This window comes from Montipora capricornis, chromosome 1 (genome assembly GCF_036669925.1).
Source record: "Montipora capricornis isolate CH-2021 chromosome 1, ASM3666992v2, whole genome shotgun sequence".
Taxonomy (NCBI): Eukaryota; Metazoa; Cnidaria; class Anthozoa; order Scleractinia; family Acroporidae; genus Montipora; species Montipora capricornis.
Window position 1 is genome coordinate 18,413,638 of NC_090883.1, and position 17,500 is coordinate 18,431,137.

At 42.0% G+C, this 17,500-nt stretch overlaps 2 protein-coding genes across 4 annotated transcripts in view; one reads left to right on the forward strand and one right to left on the reverse strand.

Moving 5' to 3' along the window:
- The window catches only part of LOC138020799 (pituitary tumor-transforming gene 1 protein-interacting protein-like), a 36,240-nt gene extending 34,940 nt beyond the window's left edge, over window positions 1–1,300 (forward strand). Inside the window, exon 7 of the mRNA XM_068867746.1 lies at window positions 772–1,300. Coding sequence (XP_068723847.1) covers window positions 772–788 — 17 coding nt within the window. The 3' untranslated portion in view covers window positions 789–1,300. The remainder of the gene's footprint in view (window positions 1–771) is intronic.
- A 1,032-nt stretch (window positions 1,301–2,332) lies between these two features.
- LOC138019948 (sacsin-like) overlaps window positions 2,333–17,500 on the reverse strand; it is a 44,885-nt gene continuing 29,717 nt past the window's right edge. For all 3 annotated transcript variants that reach the window (XM_068866961.1, XM_068867025.1, XM_068867095.1), the window contains 3 exons: window positions 6,206–17,343; window positions 5,483–5,762; window positions 2,333–3,244 (listed from right to left, as the gene is read on the reverse strand). In XM_068866961.1, the coding sequence (XP_068723062.1) occupies window positions 5,484–5,762; window positions 6,206–17,343 (11,417 nt within the window). In that variant the 3' untranslated portion in view covers window positions 2,333–3,244; window position 5,483. The remainder of the gene's footprint in view (window positions 3,245–5,482; window positions 5,763–6,205; window positions 17,344–17,500) is intronic.

Consider the following 17,500-nt stretch of genomic DNA (forward strand, 5'->3'; position numbering starts at 1 on the left):
CGCTGGCTCGACATGTATAATTGGCGCGCTTCCACTTAGAAATTTAAACGACAGACATACCGCTTTGTATCCGTTCATTTTAATGTTAAAGACTAGGCGGAAATGCTTTTGGCTCCCGCCATGGACCGCAAAAAAAGTCAAAATATAAATAACGAATTTTCCTCCATGGTTTTCGATGCATACCTCTCATTAACCTGGTTTTCTCGTGCAGTGTTGTAAGTTACGCGCGCGGTTTTGCCTGATCAATTTATGGCCCAAGTGCGAGGCAAGAAGCTCAAGGACCAAAACTTGAACTGGAATAAACAACGAGCCACTACTTAGAGTACAGCCCAAGAAAACGAGATTATTGAGATATCTATTGTACATTGTATCTTCAGCTTGAATTGAGAACCCACAAAATTCATTTAGCGGACCACACTGTAGAAAACGGTCCACTAAATTCACAAATCATACCTCGCACACTATCAGAGAGATGGAATAAACCTGATCAAGGTTCGAGCTCACCGTCAAGGCTTAATACAGAGATTTAGATTTAGATTTTTTTGGTTCGGCACATGAGAAGAACGCCGTATGAATCACCTGCCGCTCCAATGTCGAACAATGCGAGAGACCCTGTCGAACTTAACGTTATTGCCGCACCAAATTAAAAGTGCCGTACCAAACTGATTCAGACGCCGCTCTTTTGCCGTACTTAATTCCTCAGTTAGGTTCGGCATATGAGTGGAGCGGCGTCTGAACCGGGCCTTTAATATAATTTCACTTGTTTTGCAGGTATACAACCTGTGTGACGATGTAAAGATAAAGTTTTGTTCACAAAGGTGGCCGGCGCTATCCACTTTATAAATCTCTGACCAGTGAATAAGTGCTTCACAACCAATTGAGTTATTCCCTGAATAATTAATTACTCAGTTGATTCTGGTATTCCTCCGTACAACATTTTAGGCAAGACTGGAAAAAATCTTTACTGTAAACGAGAACTTCATTGAAAGCGTATCCAGCCTGGTTCACACGAGCCGTGGCAAACGTGTATCATGACACGACAACATACGGGTATTAAGGACTTTGAACGGTGGGGCATAGGAAACAAGTCGGATTTCCGTATTTGACGACTATTTTACCAGTTTTAAAAAAGTGCAACCGTCGTGTGACGTACGTGTGGATCACGCACATTTTTTGAGAGACGAAAATTCAGCCGATTGTAATACACTTTCTTTTTTTTATCTACTCTTTTACGATTTTAATGGAAGTTTGATCGCGTTTTATGTATCTAAAATTGTAAATAAATACAGAGTTAATTTTACGACTTTAGATGCCATGACATGTACTTCTAATATAAAAGCGAAGCACTGCATTTACCACTGATGAGGCTCAATGCAAACATGAAACGTAGTTTTGAGCTTGAAGTCAGTTACATAAATCGTCTGAACAGTCTTATGGCAAATCTTTTTTTGGCCCTTTGAAGAGACCGATGAATTGAACTGGAAACGAGAGCTCGTATCAACGGAATGTAGCTGACCTCTAGGACATAACAAAAGAGCTCGGAGCACCGGAACTATTAAAGTTGTCGTAATGGAGAGCAAGCCGTATTAACAAGGCCCCTAGATAAAAGTTCTTCCTTCAGTGAACTTTGTACTGCACGCCTTCGAAAACACGTTATTTTCGCGTTAATGAGTCCTTGTTTCCGACGCACCTATACTCAAATATTTTTCGTCTATAATATTAATATCCCCACCAAAAGCAAACATGTGTTACTATTTTTACCTCAAAACTTCGCTTTTTATCTGCCGGGCAAGATGCGCAAAGTTATCAAAATTTGGACCCCTGACCGTAATGTTAGAGACATGGTTCTTTTCTCGATTTTTACGTCACAATCTGCTTTGCATTCCTGTTTTCAAAGAAATGTGCATTGCAAAGTAGTTTGTGACGTAAAATCGAGAATAGACCCATGCCTCTCACATCACGGTCGTGGGTCCAAATTTACTGCTATATCTGCCAAGTTTACGTGGCTTCCACGGGACTGAAAAAGCGAAATTCTGGGTAGCAATGGTGACATATGGGGAGATTTACAAAAGGAACAAAAAATAAGTTTAGGTGCTAAATGAAAATACCAATATCGCAAAGAAATTTATAAATGCGTAACGGACTTTGCAAAACGTTTGCCAAACGTATTGTGAATATTTCTTTCTATAGTCAGCGAGGTGTTAGCCAATGCATATCATTGCGCCTGCGGCAAGGACAACCGATGCCCACTCCCTCTAACTCCCCAAGACGCCCTTGGAAAGAGCCTGGTCTTGACAATATTGACGAAAGTTGTAGTTCCCATGGCTCTAAATTTTATTCCTCATGGACGAAAGTTGTTTTATTCTATTCATTGCTTGTTCTTAAGGCTAACTGCTTCACAGTACGCTCTAACTGTAACGTCTTAAAAGAAACAACTCGTAACGTCCTTTTCAGCAATTTCAAATTAAAATTTAGTAATGCGCTCTGTACCTTCCATTACACGAAAGGAGCCTAGCAGGTATGATATCTCCATTTAAAGACAAGCGCAACCTAACATTCCAAGCTTGTGAGAAGCAAAACTTATGATTGGCTTCAAACGAACACAAAACGTCTGTTAACCGAATATTGTCTTAATTTATCTGTCTCTTGCTTGCTTTAAGGAAAAAATCGTTTTTTCTTAGCCAGATATTGATTTCATTCAACTTTCGTTAACTATCTTTGAGAAGAAAATACGTATTTCGTTTTTCAGGATGATCAAGATATTTCCTAATTTTTTAGAAACAAAACTTCTGACTGCTTCAAATCACTCACAAGTAACAAAATCCTTTCACTGAATACTGAATTATTTCATCTGTCTTTGAGAAAAAAAAAATCAATACTTTGTTTTTCAGGATGTTGAGTGCCCGTTGAACTCTTAAATCCATAGATCACTTTGGAACCACTTTGCTAGATCGTGCATCAAGTGTTTTATAACTCAGAGAAATATTTTCTTTTTTCGGCATCAGCTGTGTGAGTGACTAGTACTACGAGCTGCTTGCTAACAACTCTTAGACGCCCACAAAACTAGTAGCAAAAAAACTCATTACCAAGAGTCAGACTTTTTCAACTCGTGGAGAAAAATTTGAAACTGTGCCGAGTCGTACTTGTGTTGGTTTTTCTGTTTTCTGTGATCCTCATAGAAGCTAGACATCACATGTCAACTTGAAGGGAAAACACTCGTCCATTTCATTTCTTTAGAGATTTCCTGTGCAGAAAACACGGAGAATGTAGTTAAATATGGCTTTCATGTACAGTAAACACACGCATGTTAGAACAAGTAAATAATTTAAGACCGTCAGGCTCAAATTTGTCAAATAAAGCACCATAGAAATAAGAACAAATTCAGCCTGATAAATAGAACATGTTCTTAATATAAAGTAAAAGGGTATTAGAATGAGGAACCAATACAGTAAAGTAACTCATATCACAGTTCTTTGGTGTTCAGGACCATTACAAACTATAAAATCTATTACAAAGAAGCATTGTGTGTTAATTAAACCTCTAGTAATGTATAATTTAAAGTATTTCTAAAACCAGTTTTAAGAACATTTTAAGAACACTTTCAACTGATTTCTCACTAAGCACCCCTTAAATAAGAACACGATCAAACTGAAATCAGTGGTCTTATTTATAATAAAGTGTCGATATAACGCGCACTCTGAATGGCTAAAACAGCGTGCCTTATGAGAGTACAGATGCACGGCTGACACCACTCGTAAGATGTTTTCCGAAATTTTTTATCCGAATAACTGATGAAATTAAACAATTCGTTATTATACAGTAAAAAATAAAGAAAGAAGCCTGGTCTGTGATCTGTTTTGAGGATCTTCTTCCCATAAATTCGACTGTAGTTTATTCACACAGCACAACTAACGGTCCGAAAGCAGCAGCAGTTCGTTTACCAGCCAGACCAGCCACACGCTTTGAGCAGCTTGTTTCCAATTGTTCAGGTTTTCAGCTTGCTTTCAACTTGCTTTCGGTTTGCTTTTGGTGGTTTCTCAACTTTGATGGTTTGACATTTTGACAGCTTTGGTCTCGTTTAACCAATAAAATGTTTTGAACCATTCTAACAAGAATTGTGATTGGTCTGTTTTAGCGTGCTTTATGAGAGTACAGAGTTAACTGAATAGAGGGTAATGTGAAGTGCTAGATTTCTACCCCATATGAACCATGTGAGCGTTAGCCCTACTTATGGAAATGGGCCCACACAAGGACAGAGAAAAACTCTGACCAGGGTGGGAATTGAACCCGAAGGTCGTGGGTTCAATTCCCACCCTGGTCACATTACCCTCTATTCAGTTAACTCTGTTTAAAATATAAGTGCTACACGGCCAACGTTTGTATAAACGTAACCGTTCCTTGTACTTATGAGAGTACAGATGCACGGCTGACGCCACTCGTACGATTTGGAAGTTTCATAACATCAATGCGTGCGGAAATGAAGATTTTTTTAAAATTATAAATCTAATAAAGAAGCCTCGCCTGTGATCTGTTCTGTTGTAAAGCACTTAAGGAGAGGGTAGAGAACTCAAGAATTAGGGAAAACATGCGACTACGTTTTGCGTTTCCCCTACACTTCCTTCGTGCTGTATCCGCTTCCTGTGTGCTTTAGAACAGAACAGATCACAGGCGAGGCTTCTTTAATTGTTAAATTCGGGTGTTTAGAATGGGTAATCAAATGGTGACGAGTGAAATTAGGGAATAATTTCACGCGCATTTTGTCCAAAATCAAATAATTTTTCGAGCCTTTAGGCCAGGGAAATCTTTCGTTTGATTTTCGACAAAATGCAAGTGAAATTATTCCCTAATTTCACGAGTATACCATTTGATTAGCTATTAATATCATGGGTGACAAATATCAGTACGTTCATAAGACGCTATTTTGACACTGTAGGAAAAGTTGCCATGGCAACATTGATGTGAAATTATAAATTAACGCTGAAATTTCGCGCCAAAATTAAGAAGTAATTTTTCGCCCATGCCATTACTGTATTAACTTTCGTCAGAGATTGTATGTCTTACACAAGTAAATGGACGTATCAGGGAAATGTAATATACTAGCCCTTTGAGTACCGCTCTGTTCTATGTGTCAAGATGTGATGCCTTTGTAATTGGCTTTAGGGTGCAATGATCCACTACGGGTTCAAGATCCACTTTTCTGTTTCTGGGCCAATGAAAATGTTTACACCAAGATTTCGATCGAGTAAATTTTCGCAGGTGAGTAAAATAAAAAGGTTTGGATGCACGAGGCCTTCTTAACAATTAACGGTTGTAAAATGGACCAAAAGGGCCGCAAAATCCCCACTTCATCTCCTTTCCTGAAAGAAAGCATGGGCACGTTCTATCTCGTTCTATTTTTAGACTTCAGTGTTCTATCAACGAGTCCTTACTGCCACTGTTAAGTAGATAAAATTTCATCATGCTTAGCTTTTTAGCTACCTACCTTAAAAACACTTTCGTCTTACAAGGTACAAAATCTGAGTGGCCACTTGTAACGCCTGGCGTGCCTTTTCTTCTGTGTAAACGTCGTTTGGAATACGAGGAAATTGCATTTGGTCTGGATAACGCATGCGTGTGGAGTCTCCCAGTTGGCCTTCAAGATCTTGTGATAAAGTTGCTAACTTTGAATCCTCAAGCATTAGAGAATTTTGCACAAGATTGTGAACATTCGTTTTGGAAGCATTCCTGCTATATTGAGCGGCTTTCAAGCCTTTCTCGGCAGCCTGATAAACAAATTGATGAATCATTGAATTATAGCGTAAGCACTGAATTGTATCCATCAATTTCCATATAGTACTAAGCAAGAAGATACATTTTCAGGGCAGTAATCGAAACAACAACTTACTGGGCTTTCTTACCATATGACGGTACTATTATTAAATTATTCTGTTATTATTGTTGTTATGGTTATTATTGTTACTAATTTTTTTCGATTATGGATATTGCGTATAAAGAGCGCGGAAGAGAAGCACTCTGCAATCAAATCGACCCATTAGATATTAGAAAGCCAGAAAAGGCATGAAGATAACCGTTGCTTTACAAATGCCAAAAATGTACACATGCCAAAAATAAAAGCAGAAAGGTCGACAACCAAAGGGCTAACATAAGGAAAGTCACCTTTTAAATTATGGTCTTCGCATACCAACCAGTACGGTCGTACACTCACCTGGTGGCATTTAAAACAGGCCCATTCATAAGATGGCTTTCCAGAATCGATGTCGTTGTCCACAGCTTCCAGATCGGCATACGCTTGTCTCAGCCAACGCTTAGCCTCTCCTGGTTGAGGATTCATCGTGCAGAAACTAGGGGGAACCGGCCATGTGCGTACAGTTCTATGAGCCCATGATCCATAACGTTGGTAGTAACTATCCTGATATTGTCGGCGTCGAGATGTGTATTGTCTTGCACGCGCTCCCCAGAAACCACAGAAGTCGCTATAAGAACCATGATGATACCCGCTGCCCGATGGTTGCCTTTCATTGGCACCAACGCATTCTTTCTCTAATCTTGCAATTTCATTCATTATGTGTTGAAAGACCTCCGTACAAAAACTCTCATTACCTGGATTCCGATCTGGATGCCATTGCAAAATTAGCCTCTTGATAACTTTCCGTTTCTTATCTTCAGGAAGTCTCCACGCCTCTTCAAGTGTCCTTGAAATCTCCTTAAACACCGCGTCTTTTTCCGTTGCTTCTTGGGCGTTCCCCTTTTGCCCAGATGGGACAATTGCAGTCGACACAATCTCTTGAAGGCGATAAAACTTGTATAAGTCAGTAGCCGGAACAAGTTTTCGCTCTCTATCGTCCCCAATGTTGATCTTGTAACATTTCTGTAAGGGGGTGGAATGGTTATTTAAAACTTCTTCGATGATTACAGCGTAGATAAAGGTTGCTTCTCCGTCCTCGTGATTCAAACCTGGATCTTCCAGTTCGTATCCAACATATTCGCCAGGCTTAAAGAATTCAAAGGCCGGATTGAGAAGGTGATGCTCTGCAATTGGAATGAAACTCCCGGGCGAGGGAAACAGGTCACTTCTTTCTTCACTGTAGGAGTCATCTTGTCGTATCTCGTTCTCGTCTAGAAAAGAGCCAATCTTGTTGGGCATGATGCATAGCATTGTAGGAATAAACATAGCTGTTTCTCGCAGCAGTCCTCGACAAGCTTCTGCGATAACTCGTGAAAGCGTAAGAGCAATTTTACCCTTGATCTTCTCCTCATCTTTTGTAGCATTAACGTATATATTCCAAACGTCTCGTTCGGAGTTGCAAATCTTTTGCAAAAAGTAGGATACTTCAGCCTCGCTGCCTAAAATTGCGTCCCCTTTATAAACCAGATGAGTAACGACTTTGTTCATTCCATAGACTTGGATATTTTGCAGTCGATTCTTCACAGAAACAACCAGTTGTTCGTTTACCTTCTCGTTGTGTTCGTGACTTGCGTGACGAATGAGCCTGACAACTCCTCGCTGAAAATTTTCCGAGTGAAGTTGTATCTTCAATGACCTGGCAGCGCCAACATCAAAAATTTCTGGGCTGTCTCTTTTGTCAGCAAATGTCTCCTCAACAACACTGGATAACATCTTAGGCTGAAGAGCTGCGGGAATACTCATTACAAGGTCCTTGTAATTTCCAGAGTTGCAACGGACATTTGCCATCTTAAGATCCAGGACAAAAAATTCATGGAAGTTTGCAATACGGTGATGATAATGTGGAGCGTCATCAAATAGAAGGCTTTTCGCTTCTTTTAGAATGACTGGTAATGGGGTATCCTCGCAGCTGAGGTCAAATAGATAAATAGCTGGCAAATACAATGAAGAAAAGCTCAAGTCGTCGTCTGGATTATCTTGCAAGGTTTCAAAAAATCCTTTTAGAGCTTTGAAAGACTTTGACTTCTCGTTTGGTTCTAGTGCGTTCGTTGTACATTTCTTTTGCAGCATTTCTAGCACCATTGCATAGTGGAATGGTTTCACTGATAGTGCACAGCCCAGATATTCAAAGAGTTTCTTAAACTCGATGAATTCCTCCGGCATTCCGTAAAGAAATGGGCCGACCTCAAATTCCTTATTCAATGCAATAACGACTTGCCTTGGCTTTATAAAACGTTTACCTTGTTCGACCAAAAGGCAAGGGATGTGCTCCAGTCGATCTTTTATGGCAGTGCTTGTGAGGGTGTTTGCTTGCAGAAATCTGTATATCTTTGTCATGACCGACGCTCTCGTGATAATGTGATCAGGAGGCAAGTCTCTTTCATTTTCCTTCTCTTGGTGAAAGCATACATTTTGGCAATGGAAAGTCACCAGGTCAACTGTTGGCTCTGTGACCACATGAAGGCGGGCAAGGATGGCATTGCAGTAATCATCACAACTTTTCCAACCAGAGTAAGACATCTGATACCGATGTTTCCGGGGACTTGCCCATTTTGGAAGAAGAGGAGCCGTCGTCCAAACGATACCCGCATGTTTTTCCAACACAGACCCTCTGAATGAAATGTACGGTAACCTACCACTATCTCCACTCTCGCCATACTGTCGGTGGATATTTCGAAGTTCAGGCATCACAGGGTTTGCAGCCACAAACTTGATATCACAAACATTTTCGAGAAGACCTTCGTCAAACACATTTTCCCGTAAAAACAGATGAGTGACTAGGACTTCAGATTTCTGGTCTGTGATCGCAGTGCGAAATTGTGCACCCTCACGAGCTAAATCCAAAGCAAAGGACTTGAAATGATCACAGGAAACTTTATGGACCAGTCCAATAGCTTTCAAAAATCGTAGCCAAGGTGGAGAGTTGAATGGTTCTGGGGGAAACTTGTCCTCAGTAAGCATCGTTTTGAAAACGGTGTTGTTAGGGTCATAGAAACAGGACGCTTTCCTCAGGGTACCATCGGTGCAGAGCAGGATTGCCGTGTTTCTTAAGCATTGCAAAAGCCCCTGTTTTTGACCTTCATCTACAGGCTTTGTTGGGTTTTGTCGTATGAACTCTCGCATAAACTCGAGATGGACCAACCTTTCACCATCAGAGAATATGTGGAAATAGCGTAAAATGAACTTGCAATAGATGTCTGCCTCCGTCACTGCTTCCAAGTCAAGGAATTTAAACAGTGGGTCTAATGTTAGACGACCTTTCAAAAAGATCACGTCAACTTGCTTTTCTAAAGCCTGCATTCCGTTTTGAGGGATGTCACACGGCACCCTGCATGCTTGCTGATTGTTTAGGCTGACAAGTCTACCATCTCGTGTTTCATAAAAAGGGACCAGTTTCAGAGTGTCCTTATCGTTTGGTTGTAGATACTTGACATGATCGCTAAAATACTGCAAAATTAAGACGCCTTCAGGAGGCGTTAGCTTCCCCTCAAGTGAATGTGGTTCCTCCATCATCTTCTGTTTAAAAGATTTTAAAAGAGACGCTGGTGTTTCAAGTGAGCCCACAAGTGTTCGGGCAAGAATCCTCGAATCCATGAACTTAGGACCAACAGAACCTGTTGATGTTGTCATCATATGACAGTTCACTTCAGGCAAACCCAGGATTCTCAAAGTCTCTACAAGACGGGAATTTGAGGCACCACGTGCAATTGGGAAATCAAGAACAGATTCTGCCAGGCGTAAGGGCACAAGAAAATGCTTTGTTGTCACACCAGAAGAGCTTTTACTGTGAGCCTGAGTTGAACGAATCGTCTCAGTGCAAGGAAGAATACTCCAGTAGTTTAGGGGCTTGAGTTTGTCACGTATAATACTGATTTTCTCTTCTTTCTCTTTAATCCTTGCTGCCTCTATAAATCTCTTTCTCTCATCAAAGCTAATTCGTGATTCTCGAAAGGCTTTTTCTATCTTTTCTATCTCCACTCCACCAGTGCCTTGTAATTCCTTAAGTTCATTGTTAATGTTTTCAGAAAGAAAGTTCCAAACTCTTCCGAGCCAGTCTGGATTTGGAATGGCTGTCTGGTCAGGACACCACCTTAAGTACACTTCACTATTGAAATACGCTTTTGAGAGTGTTCGCTCTAGGTTAGCTGCAAAACTGTTCACATCAAATTGCTTGAAGACAGGAGCGTTTGCACTCTTCAAATCACTAAAGATGTGCGTTCTAATGTGGTGATGAACAAACATTTCTTTACATTCTGGAAGGATGGCATAGTGACGAGAAAGAAACGTGGGATCACCAACGCTAAAAGTGCGAAGGTAGTTGTCTTCCGTCAAAAGCAAGGGAAGTCCTGGGAGGCTTGTCAGAAACTCTTTATCTTCCTTGCAGTACCGAAGGACTAGTTCGACAACTGAAGCATTACTGAATGGTGTCTCAGTGACATCCGCAGGTATTGGTCCAATTTTGCAGAGAGAGTCTTCATGCTGAAAGGACTTGAAAAATTCTCGCACAGCAGCTGGGGAAATACAGGCAGGCCTTACATCAGATTGCTCCAGCGATGCGCAAATTGACATGGAAAATGCCACAAGATTAAAGCCTGTTTGGAGTAAGACCTGCTGAAAAGTGACTCTTTCCTTAAAACTGAGACAACGAGCCTCTTCAAGATTATTGAAAAATGCTTTATCTTCTCCTTTTCCCGTGGGAGGTAGCCACGTCAGTTGAACTTCAGCTGATGCTTGATGCCGAAACACTGGAAGCAGTCGTAACCTTTTTCGGTCCATTTCTTGATAAACAGACTTTGTCAGAATCGTCCAATATGCATTTCCCATGACCACGGGTGGAAAACGCTCTTCATAGGCTTCGATGGCCACAGCAGAGGTGATGCCACCAGGAGTTGTGTGATATGCATTCTGTGGCACAGGCAAGAGATGAAATCTCCTTATCTCATCTAAAAGTGTTAGGTAACATGATGCTATCACGTCTGTGACCAAAGCTGTGTTCCAGTCGCTCCGATAGTCGTCAGTTGTGTTTGTCCACAGATTTCGCCGGGCCTCATGGTCTAAAGCAAAGTGACCATTTATATGGATTGGAAGGTCAGTTTCTATGGGAAGAGGAAGGAAGCAGTAAGCTTTCCCAGCTCGCTCTTTTGTCTCCGAATGACTCCGATCTCTTAGCTTCTTTTCCAATAGACAAGCAACACCACCTCGAGGAAGCATACCCAAATCGTGGTTTTTGAAGGCATCGATGATGCTCTGTTTTACGTTTTTCTCAAACCCAATTTGCTGGACAATGAACCACTTCTCCTCGTACCCTGTGCTGTCTCGTAAGTGGAGAATATAGGAGCACTTCTTTACTTCGGCATTTATAGGTAGCACTCCATTTTTTCCTCTTGATTTCCCGCACTCCTTGACGCACTTGGAGAACTGTCGTCTTTTTGCTAAATCTTCATCTGACATTTGAGCCTCAACGAAATACGAATTGGACACGTCCCCATTCTGGTCGACGTCACTCAGCGTGATCTTTCTTACACTGTTGACAAACAAAAGGGCTTCAAAAAGTTCCCCTTTTAATGCTTCCATCATCATTTCAAGCGACTCCAGTGTAACTGGTTTCCCAGATATTTTCGATTGTTTTGCCATGTCAGAAGTTCTGAGTGGAAATCGAAACATGGTGGAGTTTTGAATTGGGTAATGCTCCTCCAAGTAACCTGAGAACACATCGGGAAAAATGCATTTTAACTTTGCCGTTTCCGTGAATTTTCGTCCAGGTGAATACGGAGTTGCCCCAGGGACATATTTGCAATGTGGGTCAAACACACACAACACGTCGCCAATCTCTGGTCCACTGGAAATGAAGGATGGCACGTCAGTCAAATGGTACACAGCATTAAAGCCCACGCCATACTGTCCAGTTTTGTTGGGGTCATCTCCTTTGCTACCTTCACCAAGGCTCTGTATTCCTGCAATGTCAGCTTCGGTAAATGGCTTGTTATTGTACACACACAGTGCGGGTCCCTGAAGAGCGTTCCAAGAATCTGCGAAAACGCGGTCATCACAATGTCGCCTAGGATCTTTGATGAAACAAATCTCTGTTGCCTCCGCATCATCTGCGTTCTGAAGAAGCTCCTTCAAGATTTCCTTTTCACAAGGGTATGCTGAGAGAATCCGTTGCAAGCGATTTGTCAGTTTCTCTCTTTGTCCAAAGGGAATTCCAACTACAAAACGTTTAAGTGCCTCTTCTCGGCGTGTCTTCACACCAAGTGCAATGCTGGTTGGGAGAGGAATCATTTCGTTCGCATATTTTGTGTCAAATTCGGCAGGTAGCCAAGGGCAGTTATTAAGACAAAGGTCCTTTGCAGGTCGCATCACACCTTGGGAATCTGGGAGGTAAACCACTTTGTTACTTTCTTCAACATCACAGGAGCCTTCATGAGATTCCGTCACACATTTAGCCAGCTCACCAGCAAGATGTATGGCAACTTGAAGGGTTTTCCCGTCTACCTCACTTTCTCCAAAATTGCTCTTAATTAGTTCCAAAGACGCCATGAAGTCTTTCTTCTCGAAGCTTTCCTTAACACCAAACATCATCATCAAACTGTGAAATCGTCCAGCAATTTCCCGAGGCAGCCTGTACAAATAAGGTTGGCAGTCAACGGCCAAATCGAAGGCCACGTGATTGGTATCAACGAATTCTCCTCCAGTGAAAATGTACCTATTTTCTTTGAGTCTTCTCATTTGCTCTTCTCCAAATGCCCTGTTATCAAGAGCAGTCTGGAGATAGTGGTAACTTTCCGAGCAAATCCTTTTTAATTCTTCAAGCTCTAAGTATTCCAGTCTCCTGGTGTTAGTGGCTGATGCAAAATGAAGCTGGCTTAGAACATGCTCGATGGTGACGTGCTTTTTGTCCAAACACAAGAAGGTTCTGACTTCTGAAGACATAGACAAATCTGCCATAGGCTCAGAGCAACAAACTAAGTACTTCTGAGAATGAGGAAAGGCTTCTTTTGGTGATATCATTGGCTGGTGTTTCTCAAGTCTATCATCTCCTTTCCAAGGAAGAGGAAATTCCCTTGGCTTCTTAACAACTGGGAGAAATTTAGCATGTACAAGTCTGTTCTGGATTCCTTCTGAAAGGGAGTTTTCTTCGCCCTTAATTAGCTTCCTTGCTAACAGGTCTAGCAGAGCTTTAGTACGCTTTAGTGCTGCCTCGCTACTTTCTCGGTTTAAAGTGCTGATACTTTCCGCCCTCTCTCCAATTATATTCCATGGGAGATCATTTGCCATCATTCCAACTTCCTCAAGCTTTGCAAGTCGCTGGGAACTTAAGAATGTTTCCTTCGTGCCCCAAGGAAACCTTTGATCTTCACTGCGAAAAAGTTGGGCTACGTCTTTGTTAGGGTTGACCAGTTCTCTCGGACATTTGAGGGTACGACCATTTGGTGTGGTTGGAATACAAGCACAGTTCCGTAGTTGTTTATCAAACGTTCCACTCTTATCGTCCAAGGCATACAAAATCAACTTGTCTCTCAACTCGGGTGGAATAATGGGAATGTTAGGGAACACTAGGTCGTAGAAGAACCTGTCTCTGTCATATAGCTTCGATTGAATTTTCTCCATAAGGCCGTACCTAAGGAATGATTGAAATACATCAAGTGGCAGCTCAATAGCCGCCTTATTCCCTTTTACCAGCAGCCGGAAAACTTCAAAGGATGTATCACCAATTTGTGGTTCATGACGAAACTTTGGCTCTAGAAAGACTACCTGATTTATGTCCAACCATCTCTTGCCATCAGAAAACAGGAAACGATTCCCATTGGAAACTTCCTGGTAGAAAGAACAAGCAAGAGGCTCGTAATTTGGCTTCACAACAAACGCCTTGGGCCAAAGTAAGGAAAAGGGCGACATCTCTGTATTCAACTTTAGGTCTTCAAGAAGATCTAGATAGGCTGCACAAACAGAATCTTTCAACAAGACGCTGTTCCAGCTATCTTCAGTGCAAGCTTTGTCGTCCTCGGTTCTCTCCTTCAAATAACGTCTGTTGGAGGCCACTGCAAACGCTCCGTTAACGTGTACAGGCAGGCCACTATTAATTGGTAGTGGAAGGTAGCAAAACACAGTTCCCCCGTGAGGTAACGGAACTACTTTATGACACTCCTTAGATATCAACTGGACGGCTACCCCGGCTGACGGAAGCAAACCTTTGTATTTTTCTGAAACCTGCATGGCTTTCCCTTTCCCCATTGAAGATGCAATCAGCCATATTTCATTTTTTAAGTGGTCTTTTTCCCCAAAAAAACCGCTTCCATGTTCTGTCAAGGTGCTTTTCATGTCGATAGTAAATGATGAACTGAGAAGGTCATTTTCACTTTGGTTTGTTGCCATCACACGTTCCGCAATTTCAGTTGATGCTTTAAGAAAATTACTTTGTTTTAAGAGGTTCTGGTCGTCTTTACAAATGTTTTTTGAGGTTTCTGGAAGAGTGACTGGGATAGGTAATTTTCTTAGAACGCCAACTTGGGACAGAGTCTTTTTTACCTCAAACATCAACTGTGGTGGCGTCTGCTCATTCGAATTTTTAGCCAAATGAAAGATGCGAACTCTCAGAACATTCTGCGTAAAAAGGAGCAGGGTTTTGGCTCCTCGGACAAAGATCTCAAGAAGGCCTCGCATTTGTGTGCTGTCATAAGCCTCTTTCTTAATTTCACTTCTTAGAGCTTGGACTGTCGTTCTTAGAGGGAGGCGAAACAGTGTCCCTGGGAAAGAGTTGTCGTGTTTGTTCAGATGAAGATCACAGCCAAAAATGCCATTGAATGGTTTAAACTGGTTTCTGAAAGTTCGTAATCTGTCGGGGTTCTTGTTGATGTCAATCTTGATTCCAGGTTTGCTCTTATTTCTGATTATCTTCCCCAGATGAAACGTGTTGGGATCAAGTATCACAAAATAATTTCTGCTCAGGAACATCGGAACATCAGTCAGGTTGTAAACGGCATTGAAACCGAGTCCAAACTTTCCAATCTTTTCAGTGCGAAGTTCTTTTGTGCCACCATTCAACTTTGTAATGTTTTGAAAATCCTCATCTCTAAACTCGGCGTCGTTGAAAACCCACAAAGCAGGACCTTGACATTCCTTCATTCCCTCATCAATCAGACAAGTTAGGGCCCCTTCGTTTGCCCTTTCATCGTACAGGAAACGGACTTCCGTTGCGCCAGCATCGTCTGCATTTTGAATAAGTTCTTTTGGAACTGCGAAGCCATCCGAGTAGTCTTCGAGAAGTCGACTTAGTCGACGGGTTAGGGGCTCTTCTTGTCCAAATTCATCCCCAATTTCGTCAGGTTCCAACATACAATTAGTCCTAGAGCGGACCTGAAGGAGTTCTGCTGTACTGTTGGGAATGTTTGGATGGACGTACGAGTACTTCATGTCCACTTCATCATCGAGTGTTTCCAACCATTCACGTTCACAGTACATGCATTCTTCGGCTGGTACAAGTTTAACGCTGGAATCCCCTTTAACACATATTGGAATGAGAACTTTTTCTTGAAGTTCATCTGGTAGTCGCTCACCAACGTTTGGTTTGATCTCATTCAGGATGTCCACAGCCATCTGCAAATCTCTTTTCGCCTCTACCTCTCCAAAGCCACATCCTTTATCATACTTTTGTTTGATCATTTCAAGTACTTGCAGCAAAAGTAAGGTATCACTCCTTTCCCGCATTCCAAACTTCGAGAACAAGTTCGAAAAATGCTTCACTTCTGATGGAAGATAGGAGATGTACGGTGTTAGGTCAATAAGAGGCTTTTCTGCCAGTACAGCTTTAGGTGGCGAGAATCCGTCCCCAGTCCAGATCCAACTGAAATTTTCATCTCCTTGCAAGGCCTCTTTGTTATCAGAGCTAATCGTAGCAACATTTAAAAAAGAGTAGATGTCCTCCACAATGGTCATATAGGACGGTTTTTCTTGTTGAGTATAACAATGGGTCACGACCTTCAAATTCTCTACAACATCCAAGACATCGGGCATCCTGTCTAGGTTTAGACATTTCGCCAACTCACAGAAGGAATCTACGTGAACAATTGGCGTTACTGCCCCAATGAGGTTCACTTTATCTGCGCAAAAAACTTCACTAGGTTTGAAGAAATGAGTATCTTGGTCACTTTCTCCCCGGAACGTCAGGCTTCTTGGAAAACCTTGGGGCTTTTGTCTTTGTCCGGGCATCCAAGGGATGTCCTGCAAAAGTGGTCCCAAAGATTTTTCAACGTTATTTGGGTTTCTGCAGAAGTACTCCATTATCGCTTTTGCCTTTTTCTCTGCTGTCGTTTTATCAGACATGCCTGCAATCTTTCTTGCACTTTGGTGAACGTCCTGCGCAGTGATTTCCGCCTCGCCTTTTAAGCCAAGTTTTTCCAGAACCACTAAGGCCGCTGAATCAGTGTAATGCTTTCCTGTAGGAAAAACATCTTCATTAGCGAAAATGTTACGAAGAAATTCATTTCTCGGATTGAAGACTTCCACTGCTTTGACTCGCCCATGGAGCGTCGACACAAATGGCAAAGACACCATCTCCACTTCAAATCGGTGATCTGATTTTGCGTAAACTGGATATCTTTCCATTACAAAAGACATGAGGTGGTCGATTTCTTCGTCAGAATAAGCTCTCTTTTTAACATCAGGAAATAATTCTTCTATGAGGAAATCGGTCTCTGTCGGAATTCTTATTTGTAGTAACTGAGCCAACCTCTTGGCGTCTTCTTGTCTGACGTCTACAAACTCTCTTCGGAAGTCTAGTGGAAAGGAGCTTTGCGGTGCAGCGCTTAAACCGCTTTGCTTTGAAACGAATGATTTGGAGAGCGTTTCAAACAGTGGCAAGCGACAAAGAAGGTCTTTTTCGTGTGACTCCAACCGTGGCATCGTGGATACAAAATTCCTCAAGGAACGCTTCCCATCGTTTGATACATAATGCATAGAAATTCTCTCTGCTGAAAGGTAAGCCGCCGACAGAGCTTTTAAGACACCCTGAGGTGATGGTGCATGAACAAAACTCTGGGTAACTGCGGGATGTTGCCCTAGGAAAACCGGGAGCTCTTGAATCACAATCAACCCAAGCTTTTTCAAGACGTCGGTGAGGATTTCATCAAGGCTTGCACCATGAAGGCCTCGGACAACTATCCGAGACGGCAGTTTAAGCCTTTCTAATTCAATTGGTAACTGTGACATGTCAAAAGGTATCAGTGGGATTCCTTGAAATCGACCGAGCTCTTCTCTTGTGCCAAAATTCTTCCTAAGATAGGTCCACACCAGCTCAAGCCACTTCTTCTGAGGATGGTTATGAGTGGCTACACCAGGGTACCATTTTACTGTCTCGCCTTCTGACCAATCGTGTGGTAACGATTTTTGAAGAACAGTGATAACATCATCTTGGTGAAGCTGTCTTAACTGAGTTCCTCCTAATTGCGATAAAACAGTACTTATTAAACTCCTTGTGCCGCCCCACCTAGGCCTTTGAAATGGGTGGGTATTGCTCGAACATCACTCCGGCCTCCTATTTCAGGCGTCTTTCCTATTTTAGGGATCTTAATCAACAACGCCAACGAAAATGCCATG